A 23,096-nucleotide genomic window follows, 5' to 3' on the forward strand; every position below is an offset into this window, starting at 1 on the left:
CAGATACCTTTTACTTTACTGTTTTCTAGAAAAAAATCAAAATCTACTATTGGAAGATGCTGCACTAGGCAAGAATAAAACTCCTGAGACAATGATATATAAGGGCAAAGAAGTAAACAACTTACTGATGAAAGGTTTTTGTCTATTGCATTTCTTACGTAGTATAACGAGACTAATTCATTAGCACTGAATACTAATTACATACAAAATAGTTTCCTATATTCATGAAAAGCTCTTTAGCATAAAAAGTAGAATGCAACATTTATGAATACGTAATTATATAGAGCATAATAAATTATGCAAAATCTCTGCTCGTCCGATTGTGTGATGTGCAGAATTACTTATTCAAAAAATTTGGCAAACAGTTCACATGAGCTGTTTTAGCTTAAGTATTAGTCAGCAACTGTCCTCCATATCAGCTGGTTTGATAAATAACCGTTTGTAGTTCATTGTGCTGACTGACTAGTTAATCATTTCCTATAAATCACACAATATAGTTTCTGCTCCCCAGCTTTCCAAAACGGCTGTGTGAACCCATGCATATTTTCACAGTATTCAAGTAGTGACAAATACTGGTTTGAAAATGCATATTCAGGCTGTCCACAGAATTTTCATCTCACCTAGTCCTCTGGTGAGCAAAAGTGGCTTTACTGTACACTTTCCAATATATCAGGGATTTTAGCCTTGCTTGGCCAGAAGCAGAAGCATCCCTTATGCAAAGCGGCAGATGTGAAGTGAAGCTCCTTGGTGAGCCACATTCTTCCTTTTGGGTTGTTTGCCCAGACACACTCTGCCATCTTAGGGCGTGCGATGAGGGGAGCCCCACAGTGTGGGGATGGTGGGATGTGGGGGCACTCATGGCTGTTTGCTGCAAGCACAGGGGCTGCTCGTCAGCTTTGGAGGAAGCAGTAAGGCAGCGACGTGCTTGGTGGCAGCAGGAGATGTGTGCTCTGCCAATACCATGAAGGAGGAGCGGAGGGGAGATGGGGGTTAATGAAAACTGAAGCAGTGCTCAGTAGGCCTATCATTTTACATAAATGAATTAATCCTGCCTTGGAAGTACAAACAAACTGATTCAGGAAAATACTGAAGAACTTGTGTTTTTCATATGTCCTGAAGACTTAAATTTCCATTTAAAGTTAAGCGATTGCTTCAGTAATCAGTAATTTTTCAGTCTCAGAGCAAAGCAAATAAAAGGAAACCTCATGATACCTGAGGCATAAAGGTATTCAACTAGTCATATCCTGCCATGACTTCATCTGTTGTTGCTGCATTACTAGGACAAGACTTTTACTGGTATGTAAATCTTTATAAATTCATAGCAACTATTTAATCTATTTTTTATTAATTTCTCTACTCCTTGTACCCATGGCAAATGTAGGGATTAAAACAACAATTTGTGCCATTTCAAATATAAGGATTTTAACAGGCTAATCAGTCAATTCAGCATGAAGTGAGGTAACAAGAATGCCTTCTCAGCTCAAATCTAGTGGAAGTCAGATTCCTTGCTAACGACTTCTATATCCAAAAGGTTTTAGATTTTTTTTGTGACATTTAGTCTTGATGAGGAAAAATAGCTGTGAATGTTAAAATGTCATTTTCATTCATTAGTAATACATTTTGCAAAAAACGTAATGATGAGATTTACTAAGCACTAATGAGAGATGCAGAGTATTGTCAGGCGTAGCATTGTCCTAATATGCATGTGTGTGTTTAGCATGTGTGATGTATGATTCAGATTTTAAGTGGGCTAAATCACCTTGTATAAGGGCTGTGTTATGTCTCTCCATTGACTGTAGAGGGAGCTTTTGGGGACCATATCCTAAATTAGGCTATTCATTTGGGTAGAGCCAAACAGACAAAAGATTTACTCCTCTCCTCAAAGTAACATTCCCAATCAGGAGAGCAATCGTCCTTGCCACATGGTAAAACACCACAGCTCTGCAGTACCACATACCTTCTGTGATCTGTGTCTTCAGGTAGCCCCCACTGCCACAGTAATGCCCAGGTTCCCCTCCTGCAGATGGCTCCAGGAATTTCCCTTGCTCCTCTCTTGCAAACGAATGCTGGAAGACTGATTTTCCTCCTGGGTAGCATGTGGTAATTAATTAACAGAGTTTTATGACTCTTCAGAATATCTTAGGTAGGTAATTTATACTGAAAAAGGAGAAAGAACGTGTCAGATCAAATTCAACAAAGTCATTTGGTGATACAATAGGACCACCACAGTGCTAGATGCATGTTTATGAGGGTATTCTACAAGGAGACAGACATTTATGGGACTATGTGGTTAAAAGGTGTACTTACTTTCCAACCTCTTTTCAAAAAGCTAAGAGTATGCATACAAAATGAAATTATTGTAACAGTGACAAAAAAGGAAAAGATGAAGGTGTTTTATATGTTGTTCATTTTTTCCTGTTATTTGCATTCATTTTTATTCCAGAAGAGTAGAAACAAGTGCAGAATATATGCTGTGGAGTAAAACACCCTGAAGGCATTTATATAAACCCATCCCCTTACTGTTCATTGCACTGAGAAGCAAGTGGAAAGACGAGATCCTCAGTGAATGCAAAACAAGAGGCAGAAACATAATCTAATCTTTTCTCAGCAAGCAGGCATATTTCTTGCACCACCTTTCTCTTGTGCTGGAATAAATCTGTTACTGAAGCATATGTCCAGACTGCTTGGTGAGATGATTCTCAGTTAGAAAGTCCTTAAGAAGCCACTCTCCAAGTGGATGAAGAAAAGACAAGGCAGGATGGGACATGCTGTTCACCAGTTCAAGGCTCTGTTTTGGAAGAATTGGCTCTGCCGTGTGAGGCAACCGGTGAGTTTTTGGAAATCATAAAGAAATATTTTAAATCTTTTTTTTTTTAATATCTGTTGGAAAGAGTATATCCATCTTTCTTGATTTTCCTTTTTCACTACTGGCTATTAAAAATCAGCTGGCTGCAAGTGGTTCTAGTTTTGCCTTCAGGCTTCTAATTGTTTAAAACATAATGGTGAGTTTTAACTCTAAAATGACTGAATACAGCAATGCTCCCCAATTTGCAAATGAGACAGGAAATCACACAAAAGTTTTTGAAGAGCCTCAGCTTACCTGTTAATTACCATTAGATACTACCAGTGCTTGTAGCAATGGTGAGGATGAAAATCAATTTCCCTCATGTTTTGGGTCTTGCTGGTGATGTAATAAAGCTTGTATAATAGAGATCAAAATCTAGATATGGGGAATACAAGTATGATATCTTAAAATTATATATACTTTTAAGTTTCCTTTCTTATCCACTCCACAAAGCTTATTTTATCCTTTTATATTGCAATATGCAGAAGAATAGGGTGGATGCTTTAAAAGCAGCAAAAATCAAAATAACATGCTAATAAGAGATGAAATGTCCTTGTTTGCTTTAACTGTGACTGACATGTGATTTATTTTTTAAGATGGAAGGAAGGGAATTCTCTCAAGTGAGTTAACATTTTTGTGCAAAAAAGATATGTTAATGTCACTACAATTAACAGTTTGTCATTGATTTCTCTCATGCTGGCTGCTTCAGATAGGATTACCTCAATTAAATAAACATCCAGCTTTTCCTCTCAGAAATATTTCACTTAAACATAATCAGAAACTTATGATTTAGAGAATTTCTTCTTTAGATGATTTTAAGTGATGTTTTTAATATGAAAGAATTTTTTTTTTAAGGAGGGACACTTGGTTATTTTTTCTCCATTTCCAAACACTTCCGTATGCTCCGAGTTCCTCATACTTCAACCAGTGTCCCCAAGGTGGCTTTAAGTATGCTGATCTACTTCTCTTCTTGCTCTGGCTAGTTTTCTCTCTTAAGTATTTTTGAATGACAGAATCTTCATCCATGTAGATTTAAGTTTGCCTTATTAATGCCTTTCCTGACCAGAGATCTAAGTGAGATGCAAACTTTCCTAAACCAGGGATTATAAGGCATGACCCAAAGCAAACTTCAGTCTGCCTATCCAAAGCCAGGAGCTGCCCTGGGTAGTCACAAGCCTCCTTGTGTGTTCATTGTGCGAATACTGAGTCATGACACTGCCAGATCTGCAGTTAAGCAAGGATGTGGTCTGAGTGGATTGGGCCCCTGTGCAAAGGGCAAGTCAGACTCTTGTGAATCTAAAGAGAGAAGCATGATACATCTCTTAAGAGATCTGCTGTGCTTCAGTTCTGTGTTGTATTGTGTACACATGTCTGCAGAAGGTGATCAGCTTCCCATGGTTATTTGTCAGCAGCTGGAAGATGAGTGTGGTCTATGGAAGTACTTCCATGTTGTAAGTGATTGTGTAGTATTAGATGGTATCACACACAGTGAGGGGTAAAAGGGCCATAAAAAACATTGTAACTGTTCTTCTATAAGAGCAGGTGCTTTGTCTGAAATGCAGGCATCAGCATCTCTTACTAACATGGTTCAAAGGCAGAGTGGATAATAGGTATGTTTGGACATCAGTCAAAGTTTGAGATTGCAGTTGTGTAGAACATACGTTCTCACTTCTTAGTTTTCAGAAGTTTGAGCTTTCTGAACTATGGATTCTGGGAGTCCAGGAGATACATACTACCAGGCTACTGTATTACTTACGTTTTCTATCACTGCATTTCCTAGCTATAATCTTTAATTTAAGAGAAATATTTTCCTGCTGAGGTTAGGGATTGTTTATGTAGTTGTCACCATGTAAGTTTGCTGCTGAGACAACAATATAGCTAAACAGAGGATGAAATGCAATTCCTAAATGATTTTGTTCTAATACCCTCATATACCTTAGAGGAGAAAGGGGACACCAGAATGGCATAGTCTGTCAGACTCCTGTTCCCCTCAGCGCCTGGGCAAAGCAGCGGCACAAGGGGCTCTGTTCTTCTGGATTCCCTTTCTTTGAACCTACTCCTGTTGGGGCTTTTCTTATTTGAATATGAGTTTGCCTTGTACAGCAGCATTACTTCCCGCCTTTACTGAGAATAGCTTGCTCAATATGATCAAATTTACTTTCTTAACATGTGTAGCATGCTGATTCTTCATTGTGCCCTCCAGCTGATTTTTACTTCAACCCGACCGGTTGTTGTTGTCTCTGCAGCCCCTTTCTCAATTCTTGTAGTTATCCCAAATTCCTCCATATCACATGCTCTGCTAGAAGCCAGCTGAGCAGGGTTTGTTTTTTTCATCTAAAAATCATTATCTCATCAGAGGACAGGACCACTTTAGGATTTCTTTTAGTGTTTGGAGACAAACTATTTCAGACCCTCTCATATCCAAGCATCTGCTGCATGTTGCTGCTGTTGCTGTCTAGGCAGTTATTGAGATGGTAGTAGGGCCAGTTGGAGCAGGCTAAGGCAATGTGGACAATGGAATTGTTTTCTAATATTACTAGGATCTCTGCAATTGCTATTGGTATATACACCTAGGCTCGATACTTTGCCAAAGAAAGGCATAAACATTTTAGACTGGAAAGTCTACCTTTGATAAGCCCTTGATGCATACTGAAATACCAGAGGTAAATTGAAAATGGAAAAATTATTTTTGTTTTCCTAAAACCTTTCAAACAACAGAGGTTAGACTAATAGGCCTATACTTGCCTGGTTCACTGGTATTATCCAGTCATGAATTTCATATATTTATTAAACCCTGAATTTTATAGATTCATTAAAAATCATTGCTATCTATCTTATTCTTTAGGTGCAATGAGGTTTCTCAGGTGAATGACAACAACCAAGGGTAATACAGGCCAGAATGAGCGTAACAATTGTTTACAGCTCCTATCATTTCATTAGGTGCTTTTCTGCTCCAGTGCCAAAGCTAGTGGCATTGTGAAATGTTCATTTTGATCCCTAGATCTGTGGAAAAAAAATCTGGAGAGTCTGCCCATTTTAAAAAATGCTGCTTTTGTGTTTTAAGAATCTTTGGCTCATTAGCCCCAGATTTGGAATAATAACCCTTCCTTGCATGCCAGATTTTTGGATATTCTGATTAAGCAAATTAATTTTAGAAGAATTTAAAACAAAAGAGTTTTTTCTTTGTATAGCTGGCATACTCTGCTATGTTACAGTCTGTGTAAGTGACTTTTCTACTCACAGAGTATCCTCTTCTATAGAAACAGATGACACTCAGTTATACATATAAACTGGTTATTTCTTCCCCTCTTTCTGTTTTGCTTTCCAAGTAACGTTTGATTATCCAGCAGCAGTTCTCAGTGGGTACGAACTCTTAAAGTACAATATATTCCTAAAATATAACTGCAGACAAAAAAGCCTAGGAACAGGTCCAAATCAATTAATTAAAGACTACCTAAAATAAATGAACTTCCTTGGCTGGATCCAAGGCCCATGGAAATCCACATGAAGAATACCAAAGTTTTAGCCCAAATGATATATCACGGCCTATGAAAGTTGGGCCGTTGGTAACATTTTATGGCATACCAAAGCGAGTTTCAATGGAAAAAGTCCAGTTAATTTCCCAGTTATCATAAATATGAATGACTGAGCTTAATGTAACCTAATATGAGAAAAGGTATGAAAACAGAAAGTCCAGAATGAGTGTATTTGTGTGTTTGTTTCGGTGAACTAGTCTAGATTTTGAAGTCAGAAGCTTGCTTCATTCTGAATTGTTGGAAAATTTGCTTCTCCATTGGAAAGGTTTTGTTTTGTCTTGGTTAAGGGGAAGCATAATTTCTGGTTTTCTATGTCTCTAAGCAAATAGAACGTTTCAGATACCATAATTTCTATAAAACTGTTTATATAAGGGTGCAAAAGCATCCTGCAATGCTAGTACCACGCTCTTCCTCAATTTTAGTGGTAAGAAAGAGTGATATTTTTGATCCTAGGTCTACTCCTCCAGTGAGATTTGCTAACTTCTCTTCTGTCTCTCCAGAATGGTCTTTGTGATGATGAAAAGCCTTTAATTCTATCCCTTTGTGCCTTCTAGCACAAACAAATCCTTCTCACCAGCATGATTAATCCCTTGCACTTTCTGCTTGAAATGCAAATCTTCTCACTAATGACAAATAACTTGTTAGGTATACTTTCACTAAGAAGGTATCTTCACCAGCAAGATGTCCTTGTGAAGTGCTGCTCCAAAGGCACATCCCTTTTAATTAGGCTAAGATTTAGCTCTATATGATACGACAAGATCCTTCATGAACAGTTTGGATACATTCCCACATCATAAGTCTTTTTTAAATATGACTATGAACCTCAAGGCTTCCTGTTTCGTAGATGACAACCAGCAATTATTCTGACCATGAGGCCTGTCCTGGGCTTTTAAAAGTAGAGCTACCTAGACTCAGTTGTGGTGGGTCCTCACCATGCTTTTTTACCTGGACTGGGGCTTTGTCAGGGTAATGCTACTGGAAGAGCACAAAGCTGGCAGGGTGCGTTTGGTGCCTGGGGCTCACAAGTATGACTCTAGACACTGTGCAATGGACTGTGCTATTGAGTCAACCACACTTTTAAATTCTTTATTTATACTTGATCTGCTTACGAGAGGGAAAAGGAAGTCCCCACGTAAAGTTGGGTGGCGTAGGATGGAAAAAGGACAGAAGAGCAGGAAACCAGAAGACTTTGATGAGGCTGTGACTCTCCCTGCAATGCTCCCCATGATGCAGGGGGATGCTCTGGATGACGGGAAGCAAGGAAGTGCAGGTGATATGTGACTCTGTCTTTTATCTGAAAGGCATTATCAAGTGATTGCTCTCACAATCTCACAGTCAAGTGATTGCTCTGACCTGGTTGCTCTCACAGCTGTCAGGGCCCTGAGGGCACTAATAGGCCCTAATGGCCCTGACTGGCCTCACCTGGGGCCTCTGCCCAAATGACCCTGACCAGCCTCACCTGGGGCTTCCACTCACACCTTGTCCATGGCTTTGGCAGCTCCAGTTCAGCTCAGCCCCTGCCCCAGCAGCAGTCCTGTTCTTGCCTGGCCGTGAGCACTGCTGATCCAGACACCAACCTATGGGCTAACTGCCTGGCCATGGCTTAGCCCCATCACTGTGGACCTGCCTGCTGAGCTGGATGCTTGGCTGACCCTGGCTGCTACCCCAGGGCCTGCCTTGCTCAGGTACTGTTGGGTGCACCTGGGGCTCTGACCTCCCTGCAGCCCTGGCCCACCATGGGCTTCTGAGGGACCCCCTTCTTCCCTGTTATGTTCCTGAGCCCCTCAGGCTCTCCAGGGACTGCATGGTCCCTTCCTGGCACTGCCTCCAGTCACTCTGCTTTCTTCTGGGTGGTGGAGTGGGCATGGCTGCAAGGCCTAGCCCTGCTGCCACTGGGATCCCTGCTGAGACTAAGCAGCACCCCAAAAATAGGTGAGAGCCTGGCCTAGCTCTCTTGGTTTGCTCCTCTTTGGTTCGCAGAGCATCCAGGTTGATTGAGTTACTTTTCTCATGTTCCAGCAAGACTTTAGTTTGTTGCGCTGTGTTTGGCAGAGTAGCCCTTTTCTGCATGGAAGACCTTTTGCCATGGAATTATTTCTTAAGCATTATCTTGCTTTTCTGGGGAGTCTCTGTAATATATCTAAGTTTAGGAATCATTTCTCTCTTGGGCTTAATCTAGCAACTGTGCCTCACAATTTAGGTTTTGAAATAAAAAAAATCCTTCATAATCTTCAGAGAAATTAAAAGCCTGTTTAAATATCTCCAATTTCATGTTTAATGTGATTTGTTATCATTTCTACTGTGTTCTTGTTAGTGAATTAAGTATTTGTGCTTTCACAGCACTTTTATGGGTGAACCCAGAAGCACTTTCAAAGTCGGCTGAATAGCAGTCTCCTTGTTCTGCTGCTGAAATGGCCAAGACAGTGGCATTCTTTCTGCATGCAGCTTGATTGGGGGTCCCAGCCTCCCTGCTGAGGTGCAGGCACATGCAACAAGGAGATGATACTGGTCAGAGCCCAGGACAACAGGCTTCAGAGAAATGTGAGGAATTGCAGAGAAGTACAGAATACTGCTAAATTCTTAAAATGGATCAGGTGTTGGAAAGCTGGAAGCTGCTGTAGTTGGATTGTATCAGAGTTTGTTTCTGCATTGATCAGAGGGAAGCATGTACAAATGTTATAAATGGAAGGAGAAGTGGAAACTGCTTTTGTTCTCTGAAAGCAGTGTGTTTGGCAAAGACTTTTTTTTTTAAAAAAAAAAAACCAAAAGTATCTTAAAATTACCTAATCTGCTTTTCATGATTTATTTTGCCTTAAGTAGTTGCAGAGGGCATATTTAGAGCTTTTCATTAAAAATATATTAACTTAAATGTATTTGTGAACAAATCATTCTCTTTAGTACTGATAACATTTTGATTTCCCTTTTCAGGTCCTGTCTCTCTCTGAAATACTCTGGCCGTGTGTACTTTTCTTCATTCTGGCTGCAATCCGCTTCCAGGAGCCTCCAAAATACAAGGAAAACTGTATGTTTTGTTTCATCTGTGCTCTTCTATTTCAGTACAATCTATCTGAAGTAGTTAAGAAATATTAGAAAAATAAATGAGAAGGTGTGACTTAAATGTAGTAAAGTCAATGGAAAGAACCCTTGAGTGAGATTCAATCTTGTCTAGCTGCAGATCCAAGCTAGTCATGTTTGGAATGGGGTGGAGTGGAGAAATACCTAGTTTTAGGTCCAATTCATCAGACCAGTTTTAGACTCTGGAATAAGGCAAATTACTTTGTTTCTAATTGTGCTTATTTCTCTCTATTGATAAGAAATGGAGTTTAGAAGACTGGCTCAGAGGCAAATGATTATGCAGTAGATCTCAACAATGAGATGAGATAAATCTTGCCCCTACCTACTTGCTGGATAGTTGGGATGAATATGTTGTAAAAAGTAAATGCTCTCATTTCCACTAATATTTCAAAAACTTGTAATGGCTCCCTCTGCACTGTAAAGTTCATCTTGATCTTGTCTTGTCAAATGTCAGTATTATTCAGAAAGAGATGACTCATGATATCATAGTCTATTCAATTTATTCTATTAATTGCATGTCAGACATGTTCATATTTTATGAACTTACTGGGAGTAGCATCTTGGGTTCATTTTTCCAGTGCAGCAACTTCCCAGAAAAATAAAGTGCAGTACTAACCAAAGCCAGGAACAGAAGAGACAACAAAATAAAAACACAGTGATCAGCTATATTATTGCACAAGATCTTAAACTCCTCTGTATTTAAGACAAGCATGTAAGTTTTGGATGTCTTGCTATGCATGAAGTAGTTATACTTGCTGTACAGGAGCCTCTGGATCTATTATCTTGAAGAAAGCTTGGCTTGTTTACAAAACAGCAATAGTACATACTCAGTTTCAGTATAACATGTATTCACTTGCATCATTCTGTTACATGGGAAAAGTTCTGTGGTTTGCAATAATGATTTATGCAACAGACTTAACTCTTTACAGACATAATTCTTAAATTTGGAGGTTGACAATAATGCCTCATTTTCATAGGGCATGTTTAGTAGGTTAATTTTGATAGTACTTACTAATGTACTTGTGGAGACTAATATTAAATTATGTACTATCTCGAAGGGTCTCCAAGTGTGTGACAAATTCATAAACTTCTTACCTATACAGCAATATCACGGGTACTATTCAAACAACAGTTCTATTATTAAGGAGATAGCAAGCTAAGACTATTGTTTCCTGTTCATAGTATAGAGGACATCTAGGTACGGAGAGAATAACTGTATGTCAAATGTTGCGAGGTGGGAAAGGGATGCATGCGGTGTTCCTCCCCCCTGCCCCCCCCCCCCCCCCCAAGCTGTATGAATAGTTTGCTTTAGGAATGGCTTGACACTGTAAACTCTCCTTTTTAACTAATGAGAAGCTTGTCGCTTGATAGGGTACCTTTGCCCATATAAAAAGGGGAACACAGTAAGTTGTTTTGCTTCGAAGTTGCTGGAGGACAAGCTGGCTTTAGTAACATTAGCAACCAGTTTGATAAAACAACTGGAGATCTCTAGAGTAGAAATAGTTGGAGTGAGCCTAGGTTTGTGCTATATACATTTATTTTGGGCCAGCTCTACTCTGGTCCCAAGGATACAACGTATGTTAACAGTTTGAATGCATTTGGTTCCGCTCTGCTTTCAGTGGAAAGGGATTCAGTGCACGCGCTTGGGGAGCTTTCTACAAAGTGACTTGGAGTGTACTAGGAATAAAAATGATCTGCAATTGGCACTGGTCATCCACAACTTGAAAATAATTTTTTTATACATCAGGTTCAGTTTCTAAGAAATGAAGGCTGGTTTGACTAATGGTGCAACTTCTAATAGTATATGTCTCCAAAATATTGATATCTAAGTTTAAATAAAATTAGGATTTTAAAGTATTATTATATATGTAGCAATTTTCCCATTTCTGCATCTTTCAATTCTGAGTATTCAGTAAGAATGCTAGCCCAAATGTTAGTTTGTTGAACTATATTATGCTTATTTAAACTTGACTTAGTATGGTTTCTTATCTCCCTCCCTTAATTTTGATGTAATAGTTATAAAAAAGATTAGCTGAAGGAAGAGTGAGAAGGGACTTTCAACTATTTCTCAGTTCTGGCTGTTTAAAACAAAGAAATGAACTTAAACAGGAGCCCTGTGGCTAGTAATTACATTGCAAGGTAAGCAAAAAGCTGTTTTGTGTTTTGATATTTAAGTTCTCAGAAAACATAGAAAAGTTGCTGTTTATCCAGTCTTGATGGATGCAAACTGAAATAGCACTGAATATCAGTTCCTTCATCTCATGAAAGCCTGGGAGAAAAGAGAAGAAATACCTTTTTTTGTGAAGATTTCCAAATTCTAATCTAGGTCATTAGACATGTTGGATAGACAGGCTAGCAAGCCCATGGTGATGTTGCAACGGTGTGACTATTGTGAAAATCGGCTTTCCAAAGATTGCTCTCTAATGTTCTAATGTGGTCATAGTCTGACATAGTAGTTCTCCACTGTCTGTGATGAATTAATTGTTCCTAAATGAAATACTTGCTATTGATGTAACTTCACTGCTCACAGGTGACAAAGTCACCTTCTATGAGAAGGGAACACAACCTTATTGTACAGGCTTTATAACTGCAATGTCACCAGTTTCAATTCTGCCACTGCTTGTTTTTAGGTTACTTAGAAGCTCGGGATTTGCCAAGTCGGGGTCTTTATCCTTTTGTGCGGACTCTTTTTTGTAATGTTGGTTCAAGATGCAGGAATACCAGTTACACAACAAAGAAAAACAGACGTTTACGGTAAGATGTATAAACTTGACACAGCTTTCAGAAATCCACTGTGCATCTTCTACTACAGCAAAGTTGTTATTGTCTTGTTATTGTCTAGGAAGAATAGGAGCTTTGTTACTGCAGACTAAAAGTTTCTCTCTGTGTCCTTATGAATGTGGCAGTCATAATCACGTTTCTTCCTAATCTTTGCCTTGTGTTTCATGCTCTTAACAGATACAAGATCTTGCAGTTGCTTTTCAAAGGGGCTACTATTTTAATATTCTTAAAACTTGTTTGGGGGGAAAATTGGAGTAGAGGACCCTTGTGATATATTTGCCCTTCACTGCTGCCACACAAGAGCATGCTTCATACTTCATCCTTCAATGGAACTTCTGTTATTATGTGAGATTGACCAGCAGAAAGTGTCATATATGGATTTATGCTTTGAGTAATTTGGGAGCATATGTGGTGGGAAAAATACACAGAAAAGCAAAAGCAAGGATAGCTCTTGAGTGAGACCCAAAGAGAAGCAGGAGAATCTCAGTAACTAAATAATAAAAAACCCCCAACCAACCAAAAAAGAAAAACAAAACAAAAAAACCCCTTAAAGTAGTTTGTGAGAGAGGTTCTTGTCATAGGATTCCAGAATGCAGAAAGAAAAAGGACAAACTTGAATTTGGTCTTTTCCTTTGAGAAATGTATTAGTTTATCTGCTTCCAAATGTTGAAAAATACTGAGATGCAAAAACACATATGGATGCATATTAATGACATGCTCTCTGGCTGATGGATGCAGTCATAAGCAACTTTTAAAATATATAATAAAGGCAAATTAAGGTGAGCTAAAAAATGCATGTGCATATATTTTCTGTTCTCAGAAAACTGACAATACCTACAAAAATGATCTTTTAGATTTGAGTCTGAACAGCCTGAAAGCATCACCTTTTTATGATTTATTATACAAGTTTATAGATAACTTGGTTTTATAGACAGCAATAAATTTGGCATGCAGCAAGTATAAAGCTTCAGTATCACAGCAACTGGTTATAATACCTATGTTTTGATTACTTTGTGTTCTAGCTGTATGCGTAGACAGCTGTTAATTATTTATCTTCCATAGTTTTACACTTGGAGAAGAAACACCTTATATATTAAATAACTTATTGTTAGTATCACTGAAATCTTAATAGTCTAAGCTAAGACTCATTATTAGTCCAGATATAATTACTACAGGAAAAAGAAGGAATGCTTCTTAAAAAAAGCAAAACAAAAAACCTCAACAATTTAAACTGTATTATTATTACTATTATGTACATGCTTAATTTCTACTCTTTCCCCTGGTGTTATTCTCAGCCTTCCACTGCTTCTCTGGGTCCTAAGGTCAGTGGTTTTAGTCTGGTGGTGGTTTAAATCTTAAGGCAAATCATCAGCTTCTGGAGTCTTTTGCCTGGAGGAATATAGTGTTGGTGCTTTCTTCCTCACTCTAGGATCTGCTTGGGGTGATTTATTTGCTAACATGCCTTTACACCTCGCTCTTTCTTCTTTGGTCTGCAGTTCTGTGTTACACCTGAATTTACTAAATATGGTACATCTTACATGTGTACATTTTACTTGCTCTTTGTTCTCTTTGGTATCTGTGAAACTAGGTTTGTCTGGCTCCTGCTCTGCATTTCGTTAACTGACCACTGGTGAATTGTTTATAGCTGTGGGGTCCCCAGTGCTGGCCTGCACCCACTTCTTAGCTAATGCCTGTACTTCTCTACACTGCGTCCTGTGTCTCCAGTTCTTTAGGCCTCTGCTGTCATGCTGATCCTGTATTCCTCTATGCTGCTTTGCTGTATTAGTCATAAATTTCTCATTCTGTGCTGAATAATCACTTGTTAACACTATTTGTGTGTGAATAAAACTATGGTAGTACCAGACAAGGACAAAATGAAATCTTTTAATTAAAAAAAAAAAAAGAAGCCATAGCCAGAAAAAAATTCTTACAACTAAACCAAATCAGAAACAAAATTACAGGCAGGTCAAAACAAATTCAGACATAGCAAGCCTGACAAGGCTCCATCCAGTGGGCTTGCAAACTCAGTACAAAGCCTATGGCCTGTTACTAGTAATGGCAGTACCATAAGAGTGGGCTATAAAGTTACTAAAAAAAAAAATAGCTATTGGCCTTCTTATTTTTTTAATTGTTTCCTAAAAGGGTACTTTTTGTTTATACCATTCCTCTAGATGCTATTTAAGTGTATTACTTTTATAAAGCATAAACTATATTGATTACTCTGATTATTTACACTGCTTTGAATGAACTGCCCAAATTATATCTCGGCTCAGAAGAAAAGCAGGAAAGAATTTCCTGGAGGCAGTTGTAGACCTACTTAAGAATCAGGGGAATTATTCAATGTATTTTATTTTCTTTTTCCAATTGTAAATGAAATGCATGCATATATGTATATTTATAAACTCAAAATAGGCCACATCGAGAGAGTAATATATAGCCTGGGTCAGGAAAAGGGTAAAAAGGTAGTATGAAGTTCATCCTGAGGCCAGTCTATTCCAGCAGGTCCATCAGTATAAATTAGATCAGCCTAAGGGATGCTCTGACTTACGCTGGCTGCCAACAGCCTTAGGGATCCAAACTGTCTGCTTGAGATCAGCCAAACATAACTGAATCCTACTGATGCTACTGTGTTGACTGGAGAGAAGGGTTGGTATAGGAACTGTAATACCAATTATCTTTCCTTTGTGGATATACTTTGGACCATAGCCGGTTATTTATATCACTTTGGGGTCATTTTGCGTTAACAATGTTTATTAAGGATAAATCAAGGATTATGCATAGCTTGCATGGACACTTAACCGTTTGTTTTCACAGTACATACCATGCTATCAGTTTGATACATACAGTTATCTTCTCTTGGAAAAAGTCATTCTGTGACTTCTGTAGATCCTCCACTACAAAAACCATAAATCATTCAAATGGTCAAATCTGTACAATTATAGCAGAATATCTTTTTTTGGAAATGGGTTTTGTACATCACATCAAGAAGCAATTTTTCTGTCCACAAAGCTGTTAAGAACACCACCATCTTCGACAGCATGCATTTCAAAAAGAAATGCCATGATCTTTTCAAGTTAGCATTGTGTACGTGTGGCTGCATTGAGGTACTGAACCGTTAAGTGCAGCAAGAACCACAGGAAGGGGCAAATGGTAGAAACAATGGTTTTAAACATCCATTGCCAGAGGGTAATCCTTTATGCTTGACCCATATGACTCTTTACAGAACAGCATCCTGTATCCTTCTCTAAGGTAAATTTATTTCTGGGGATGGGAGGGAAGGAAAGAAAGGGGAAGGGATGAAAGGAACCTCCCTCTTGTTCTAGGTGCCTGAGAGAGGGGGCTGAATCGGCTGGATTGTTGAGGCGGATCTTTTTTTTGCCCTTTTCCTATTGTGAGCTCCCTGGAGAATTCAAAATGCTTTTAAGCTCAAAACCTTCAGATTTTATTAGAATAGAAATTATAAACATCTTTTTATAAGCAGTGAAAGCTCAAACCAACCAGGTAAGAAAACAGAAGACTGAAATCCATTCTGCACTCTTTTCCTCAAGCCACTGAGTCCTCACAGGTAGATCTCTACTTCCAAGACTGGCTTCAGTTAACTCAATAATTTTGATTTGCAGTTTACTGCAACTATACCCCATCCTCTGATCCTTGGGAAAGGATCCATTTCCCAATAGCCCTGAGGCCTTGTTTCGTGCTCTGCCCTTCAGCCTCTGCAAAGGCTGCTGGCTTACAGCTGTTCACAATTCCCTGGCCCAATACACCCAGCAATATCTCAAACCTCCTCTGCTCTGAGCATATTTAGGAGTTCCTATGGGGTAGGACATATTTCCCTGCTTTTTCCAGAAGTTTCTACCCCTCCCAATCTTGATAGCGCATAGAATGAAACTGAGAACATGCAAAGAAGATTAAAAACCATGCAGCATCGTGTCCTTTGGCCCTATGCCTATAGCCATTGATGAGTATGCACACACACATCGAAACATAAAGTATTATAATGCTTGTAACTTCACTGAAAATCTTGCAGGATGTGGTGGGATTTGCTCTTGCATCCCAAACTCCTAGATGTATGTGTGATGCTTTTCAACTTCTGAAAGAAAACCAAGCTTAGATTTTCTGAAATCTAGAAGTATAAAGATGATGCAAGCAAGAATCTAAAATGTTATTTCTAAGCACCTTGCTTTATTTCCACTTTATGTTTAGCACCAAGTAGTGTTCAAAGAGCTGAGTTTAACAGAATAAATACAAAGAGTTAATAACCTCCAAAATAAGCGTTCATTAAACTTGCAGAAAATCTGTGAGCCCTGCTTGCAAATCGCCTATGACTGGGGTGGGGTGTGGGGTGGGACTCAGTTGATACTGATGTGGGAGGCTGGGCCACTCCTGTATGGTGTCATGGGCTGAGGCTACATTTTGCTTGTGCCACCTCACTTTAGATCCCTACTGACAACATCTAGAAGAAAACCTGGGACACTGCAGTTTGTTTTTTGTTTCTCTGCAGTTTGGAAGGGTTATAATACAATGTGCAGCATGGTGGGAAAGATCTGACCTTTCTGCAACAGACATGCAGTAAGCTGTTGTCCAAGTGTGTGTGTTGGTGCTGATGGGAATGTTGTGCCTCCGAGCTCTTCCGAGGTCAGGCCAAATGGTAGCCAGGACAGCTGAGGCTTTGCTGTTTTGGAGAGAAATTTTTAATGCAGCAGCAGGGATCAGAGGTTGAGACAAGAGTTTACCGAGAGGCTTATGAAAATCCCCAGTCTAAGTGGCATTGTACATCATAGCTTAGATCTCAGATGAGCTCTGAAACATGCTTATTCTCATTTTGAGTAACTGGCTAATTTGGCCAGAATTTGTGTTTCTGAGTCATAGCTTTAGGAAATGCCAATAGCTTTTATATGTTCAAGTGATACGGAGACTTCTCAGGGTTTTTTTGTGGTGTTTTGTCATGGTCAAAACTAATATTTGTATTGTTGTGGATGTTATTTCAATAGTTTGAATAGATTTCTGTCTTCATACAACTATTTCTGGAAAGGCACAATTAAAGAAAGAGTTACCATAGGTGTTGAAATCATATAGATACCTTCCCTTAAAACCCTAGTTCTAATCATGTATGTCCTCTGAAGTTACTGGGATCTTCATTTTTGTTGTCCCTTGGTTTTCCTCTTTATTGATCCTAGCAACGGCTGCTGTTGACTTCCTTTAAACAAGTATGTTAGTGTCCCTCCTCTGCCCCTCAAAGCAGGCTCTCTGGGAGAATAGCTCTGTTGTACAACACTTCATTATTTTGGCTGGCAAAATGTCAGAAAACTGCTTGTTTTGACTGTTCTTACAGCTGGTTTTGAAGCCTAATTTCAAATCTTCTCTGGCAAGACAGTGATATCTTTCTGTGCCACTTTGTCTAACTTATGCTGAATCATGAAACTAGGAATATCTTAGCACTTTCACTAGGAAATAAATATGGTCCCCTGTTAAAATAAAAGCATTTAAAACAGCACAGAGATTCAGTAAATAGAACTTCTGTAGTATTTCCAACTGTCTTATAAAACGAAGCATGATCAATAATAGCATGACCCTTACCACTTCCTCTTCCAAATGAGGTTCAGCTCAGCCCCCAGAGTAACCAGCCGAAGGACTGCAGCAGTGAAGATGCAGAAGAGGGGCACAAGAGGGAGCTGGCTGACACTGTTCCTCCCATGAAAATCCCCCTAAATCTAACAGCTCCAGAACAGTAGATCCCAAGTGGCTTCTCTCCTCCTACCAGGGGGCTCGTGTTTGGAAGTACAGTGGTTCTGTGAGTTTCTCAGACTGCACTTGCCTGCTTTTCTGTAATAGCTAGGCCTTTTTCCTCTGTGTGTGTGTGTGTGTGTGTGGTTTTTTATCTTTTTTGACCCTTCCATGCCCTGGATACCTACATCCCCCTCTACCACCTCCCAGCTCCCTCTGCAGTTTCACTATCAACTTGCTTCCCTGCACTTTCTCGCTAGAGCTCTTCAAAGCTGCTGCACTCCTAGAGCTACCAGGTATTTTCTTTAACGTTTCTAGTCTGTGTGCTTCCCCAAGTTGTGTCCCCCTCCCCCCCCAAACCCCTCACAGGGGAGCAGCTTGCCCCCTGGCCTCCTAGCCTGGAGGCAGAGGGGACTGGGTGAGCTGGCAGCCCCAGCCAGGCCAGCAGGCCTCTGCCATGGGCACGCACGGAGCATTGGGCGGTGCGAGTTGAAGCCTTTGCTTGTTTTCCTAGTTCAGAGGAAGTTTCACAGGTAGCGAGGGAACTTTGAAAGTAAGTGATGAATAGCAGACAGCATTTTCTCTATCCTGGGGGAGGTGCATTTAAGTTATCCTCTCATTTAAAAAGCTGGTGCTAAACAGACTCTTTATTTGTTACCCACCGACTGCTACCTACTCTGCTCCTGCCCCGAAACGCCCTTGCTGATCCGCTCATACGGCGTGAGGCCAGATGGTTTCCAAGCCCAGATGGCTCAATACAGAAGTGGGTAACACAAGTGATTAATGTTCACACAGTTCAGCCGCCCCCCCCCCCCCCCCCCCCCAAACTGGATGTGCTTCTGCAATGTATTAAAAAGGTGGCTCTGGCACATAAAACAAGATGCCAAAGTTTTCTGCTGCCCTCTTTGACAGCGCAGGCAGGCCTGTAGTCAGTGGTGGGGGCAGGAGGGGAGGGAGTTATTAGCTGCACCTCCTTGCTGGCATCTGTGCGAAGCTGGAGGCTGCACGGCACCCACAACCCTCCTGTGTGTGTAAAGGTGTCCTTTTTCCCTCAGAACATTATTGCTTGCAATGACTCTAAAACAGGCGGATTTTTTATCTGTGAATGCAAAGCTTGCCTCTACCTTGGAGGGAAAACAGCACAGGCTGTTTGTGATACTGCTGTCATGCTGCACATCTCAAAATACTCATGACTGTGTTAAGTGACTGTATGTTGTGTGCTTAGCTGCCGATTTAAAGTTCTACAAGTATTGGGCAAAAGACTTTTCTGTGGAAAATCCTGTGAAAACTGAACTAGAGCAGAGTTTTCTTTTTTTCGATTAAGTTCTGACTGAATTTGTGTTCTGATTGATGTGGCGGCTGTTACCTTGGGCTAGAAAGTTGTCAGTGCAGTTAGTGTTCCTGTTCTTTTTTTTAAATGTCAATGTTTATAGCGCTCAGAAATTTCAGGGTGTAGGTGTGTTAGCAGTATTGGAATTTATGTGATATTTTAAAAAACAATAGCTAAAGTGCAGCTATTAATCACTCTAAAAGCCTCCCTCTGAGCAACAGAAGTCTGCCTTCTAAAACTCTGTTTAAAAGAAAAAAAAGTGGTGGGGGAATTGTTCTGCCCTTAATCCACTGAACTGTGAGGTTGGTGAAAGAGTTTTCTACAAACTTTGCTGGCTGTCAGCCAAGCTGGGATCCAAATAAGCTGCACTGAAACAGTCAAACATGCTGGATGTTTTAAGATTAAATTTCTCCTCATCCCTTACTCAAAAGTTGCAGACAGCTCTGGGGGCATATGGATGAGAATCAGTGAAGGAGAGGAGGAGGAACGTGCTTCTTCATCTGTCTATAATTTTGTGGCTGTTTTTTAAGAGAGCATTAGACCTATCTGATCCAGTTAAAAAGCAAAACTACATAACTTATAATTTTGACTTTATCCTCTGATTTAAGTCATTGTTAGGAGGAAAACATTTCAATAATATGGTCTCAACAAAGAAGCATAGATCAAATAAAAAGTTATCCAAGTTAAATAGTTCTTAGTGTTTTTTACTCTCAATTATAGTCTGTTATAGAATCAAATTATTTTCAAGTTTTAAAAATGACGCAATGGCCAAGTAATTGGTAGATGGCCTCAAGCTGTTTCTCAGTACAATAATTCTTTGGGGCCTTAGTAATTTCCCACTTATGGCAGAACCAAGAACCTAACTATGTACAATCTTCTACCAGTAATGCACATTTTTTGAAATCATCTATATTTTGCTTCATCTGTTGTCCCTAGAGTCTCAGCACTGAATTCTCTCCTTCTCCCACTCTCGTATACAACTTTTAGGACTCTGCCTTGATCTCTGCTTATTGTATGTGTTTTCCTGTCACTGTTCACTGAAGTGGCCCTAAGGTTTGTGTGACTTTACATGAGTTGAGTTACCACTGCTGCTGAAAGTTTGTATGATCTATGTCAAAAAGTTTGTGGTTTAAAACTTTGCACTTAGGGCATTGATGATATCTGTGAAGAAGCAGTTCATCTCACTGAACTGCATTGCTTTTGAGGTGCTGTTCATGGGACTTAACCATGTTGAGGTCTAGTTAATTAAGGTCATGGTAATGTTGGCGGAAATTAGCTGGAAGAAATCAAATGGGATAAATGGAATCAGCTCTAATTAGGGAGTGAGGCTTGAGGGCAGTGGCTGTTGTTTTTGCTTGGGTACACAGTTTGTGAATCTCAGTCTCATCAGATTCATGAGAACTGTACCAAAACCAATATTCACATATAGGTCTAACAGGAATGGAACTCTTTATTTTTAAATGGGGATCATACAACAGCTCAGTGTGCATCTAGTGAAAAATAGCAATGTTTTTGCTGCACAGGGTTTCATCATAAGATCATCTGAACTTTCTATAAGATAAAATATAATTCAGCTGCCTAGTAACATGTTAAAGATCATTATTCCATTGTTTACTGTGCCTTGGGATAGCCTAAGTAATTTTGTTTTGTAGAGAAGCATAAGAGATTCTTTGACTTCCGATTTCACCTTGAAATAAGCATTGAATTAGAAAATTGTTGTTACTGAGTAGCCGCCAGATGGTAGTATTACAGGCAGCTTAAGCCATGAATTCATTAGTTCAAACTTTCTGAGTTAAAAATTAGGGGTAAGCCAGTAGTGATAATATAATACTACCTTTATAAGTAAGTTGTTGAATGTACTTACAAAAAACCCTGTCATATGCCATACACAAACTGTATAGGTTTTTCCAACAGCAGAGATTTGCTATATGTCTTGGTATCTGTTTCCAAAGGAACATGAAAGTGTCTATAAAACCAGGACAAGTCACATGTTTACTTATGCTATGTTACTATTTTAATGTGGGAGTCGGCATAAAGCAAAAATATTTAACCACAGATGTCATTCTCCTCATGTTTCAAACAGAACTGTACCTTAAGGGCATGTCATTTGGAATTAGCATATGCTTCCTGTTGCTACTTTTTTGCTAGGATGGCAGAGTTACTATTGTAGTTGTTTGCTGCTTAGTAAACTAACTGAAGAGGAAACACCAACTTTTTTCAGGGCCCAGAAAGGGGGACTTATCCATATTCCCTGTGCTGACAGCGAGTGTATCTCATGTTCTGGATAGCTGTTGTGTTACATTGTCTTAGATGCAATAGGAAAGCTGGAACTTCATGGTGTACAGGCCATGGAAGTCCATCCCCTGGACTCACGATAGACTGGGGAAAGACTTAAGTGCATTCAGACATGTCAAAGACGACTTTGGACATGTCCATCTTGGCTGCTGCCAGAATAGGGCTATTAGTATAGGTGAGCTGCTCCAGAACAGCAATTCTCACTGTCCTCCTTCCTAAGATTTTGAGGCTCAGTACTGCAATTCACATGCTAATGAACTGAACAAAATAAGAGCTGGATAAATGCATAATACTTTTTAGAGGAAAAAAAAAAAAGACTCAGAATACTGTTGTGAGGTGATATACACATCTTTCAGCTATTTGCTTCCAAGTTGTAATTTTTTTCCTTTCTTTCTTTCTGTGAAAAGTAATTCTGGCTTCCAAGGTGGTCCAGAGGGCTTTATAGGACCTGATCTAGCTTTCATGAAAGAGATGCAAGATTTTGCAAAGGGATTTATTGAGACCACAGAGAAGGCCATGGCTTTAGAAAAACTATGGGAAGAAGGCTCAAAGTTTTCAGGTAAGTGGTCATCTTTCTAATAATGAATTGCTTTGTCTATCAGATAGTGAAAACCACTGAACAAAAGAATAATTGTATCTTAAGTAATGCGCCCCCCCACCCCCCAGCAATTTTAGCTGATCTAGGAAAACAGTCAGTCATGTTTACTATTACTGTGACCATCATAAAACTCCCAATGAAAGTTAGCTTTCTAAAATTGTTTCCTTTTTTTCTACACAACTGCGCAGTCTAACATGCATCCAAAAGTAACTATCAAGATTTAGGAAGAAGGTCTGTTGGTCTGGGGAATGACCTAGTTTTTTTCTCTTGTTGGAGTCTATGCTGTATTAGAGAGTATAGGGATGGTAGAAAACCACACCAGCTAATAATACCTGGTGACCTTAGGCAAACGGTCTTGCACTAGAAGAGTGAAACTGGAAATACGGAGGTCTGATGTTTCCACTCTGTTCCCACTCATGTTGAGCAGCCTAGTAGCAGGTAGGCAGGCCCTCAGGACCCTCTCTTGCTTTGTCTTTCTAGCTGAGGATTTAAGCAGAAAGGTTTGTAAATTGGGCAGTTTCATGCTTAGCTCTCTGGGGCTGGTACATTCATTTGGCAGTTGATGTGATGATTTTGTCTTACTGATTAGTAATGAAAAATCTCTTTAAAATAGTTTATATGATAATAATAAAAACTTTGGAAAGCACAGAAAATTAGTGGATCACTAACTTTCTAGGGTTATTACAAGCCCCTTTTCTCCAGTTGAAATGCCCTTTATGTACTACTTGCTGTTGCTTATAAAATGGATTATCCTGAAGTTAATAATGCCTCTCTGTAAAGGAAAAATGTTTGATTTTACAGGGCTCCATAACAGCACCACTTTTCTCACTGTAAGTATTTTTACAGTTTATTTCTAAATTGCAGTTCTGGATTTTGAAGTTCATTTTTATAATGGTTAGAAATTTGTATCCT

At 39.4% G+C, this 23,096-nt stretch overlaps 1 protein-coding gene across 1 annotated transcript in view; it reads left to right on the forward strand.

The window, feature by feature from the left end:
- Positions 1–2,515: 2,515 nt before the first annotated feature.
- Positions 2,516–23,096, forward strand: part of ABCA13 (ATP binding cassette subfamily A member 13) — a 200,992-nt gene continuing 180,411 nt past the window's right edge. The window contains exons 1-5 of the mRNA XM_026102320.2: positions 2,516–2,827; positions 9,310–9,403; positions 12,087–12,210; positions 21,994–22,145; positions 22,986–23,014. Of these exons, the coding sequence (XP_025958105.2) occupies positions 2,738–2,827; positions 9,310–9,403; positions 12,087–12,210; positions 21,994–22,145; positions 22,986–23,014 (489 nt within the window). The 5' untranslated portion in view covers positions 2,516–2,737. The remainder of the gene's footprint in view (positions 2,828–9,309; positions 9,404–12,086; positions 12,211–21,993; positions 22,146–22,985; positions 23,015–23,096) is intronic.

The sequence above is a fragment of the Dromaius novaehollandiae genome, chromosome 2 (genome assembly GCF_036370855.1).
Source record: "Dromaius novaehollandiae isolate bDroNov1 chromosome 2, bDroNov1.hap1, whole genome shotgun sequence".
NCBI classification, from domain to species: domain Eukaryota; kingdom Metazoa; phylum Chordata; class Aves; order Casuariiformes; family Dromaiidae; genus Dromaius; species Dromaius novaehollandiae.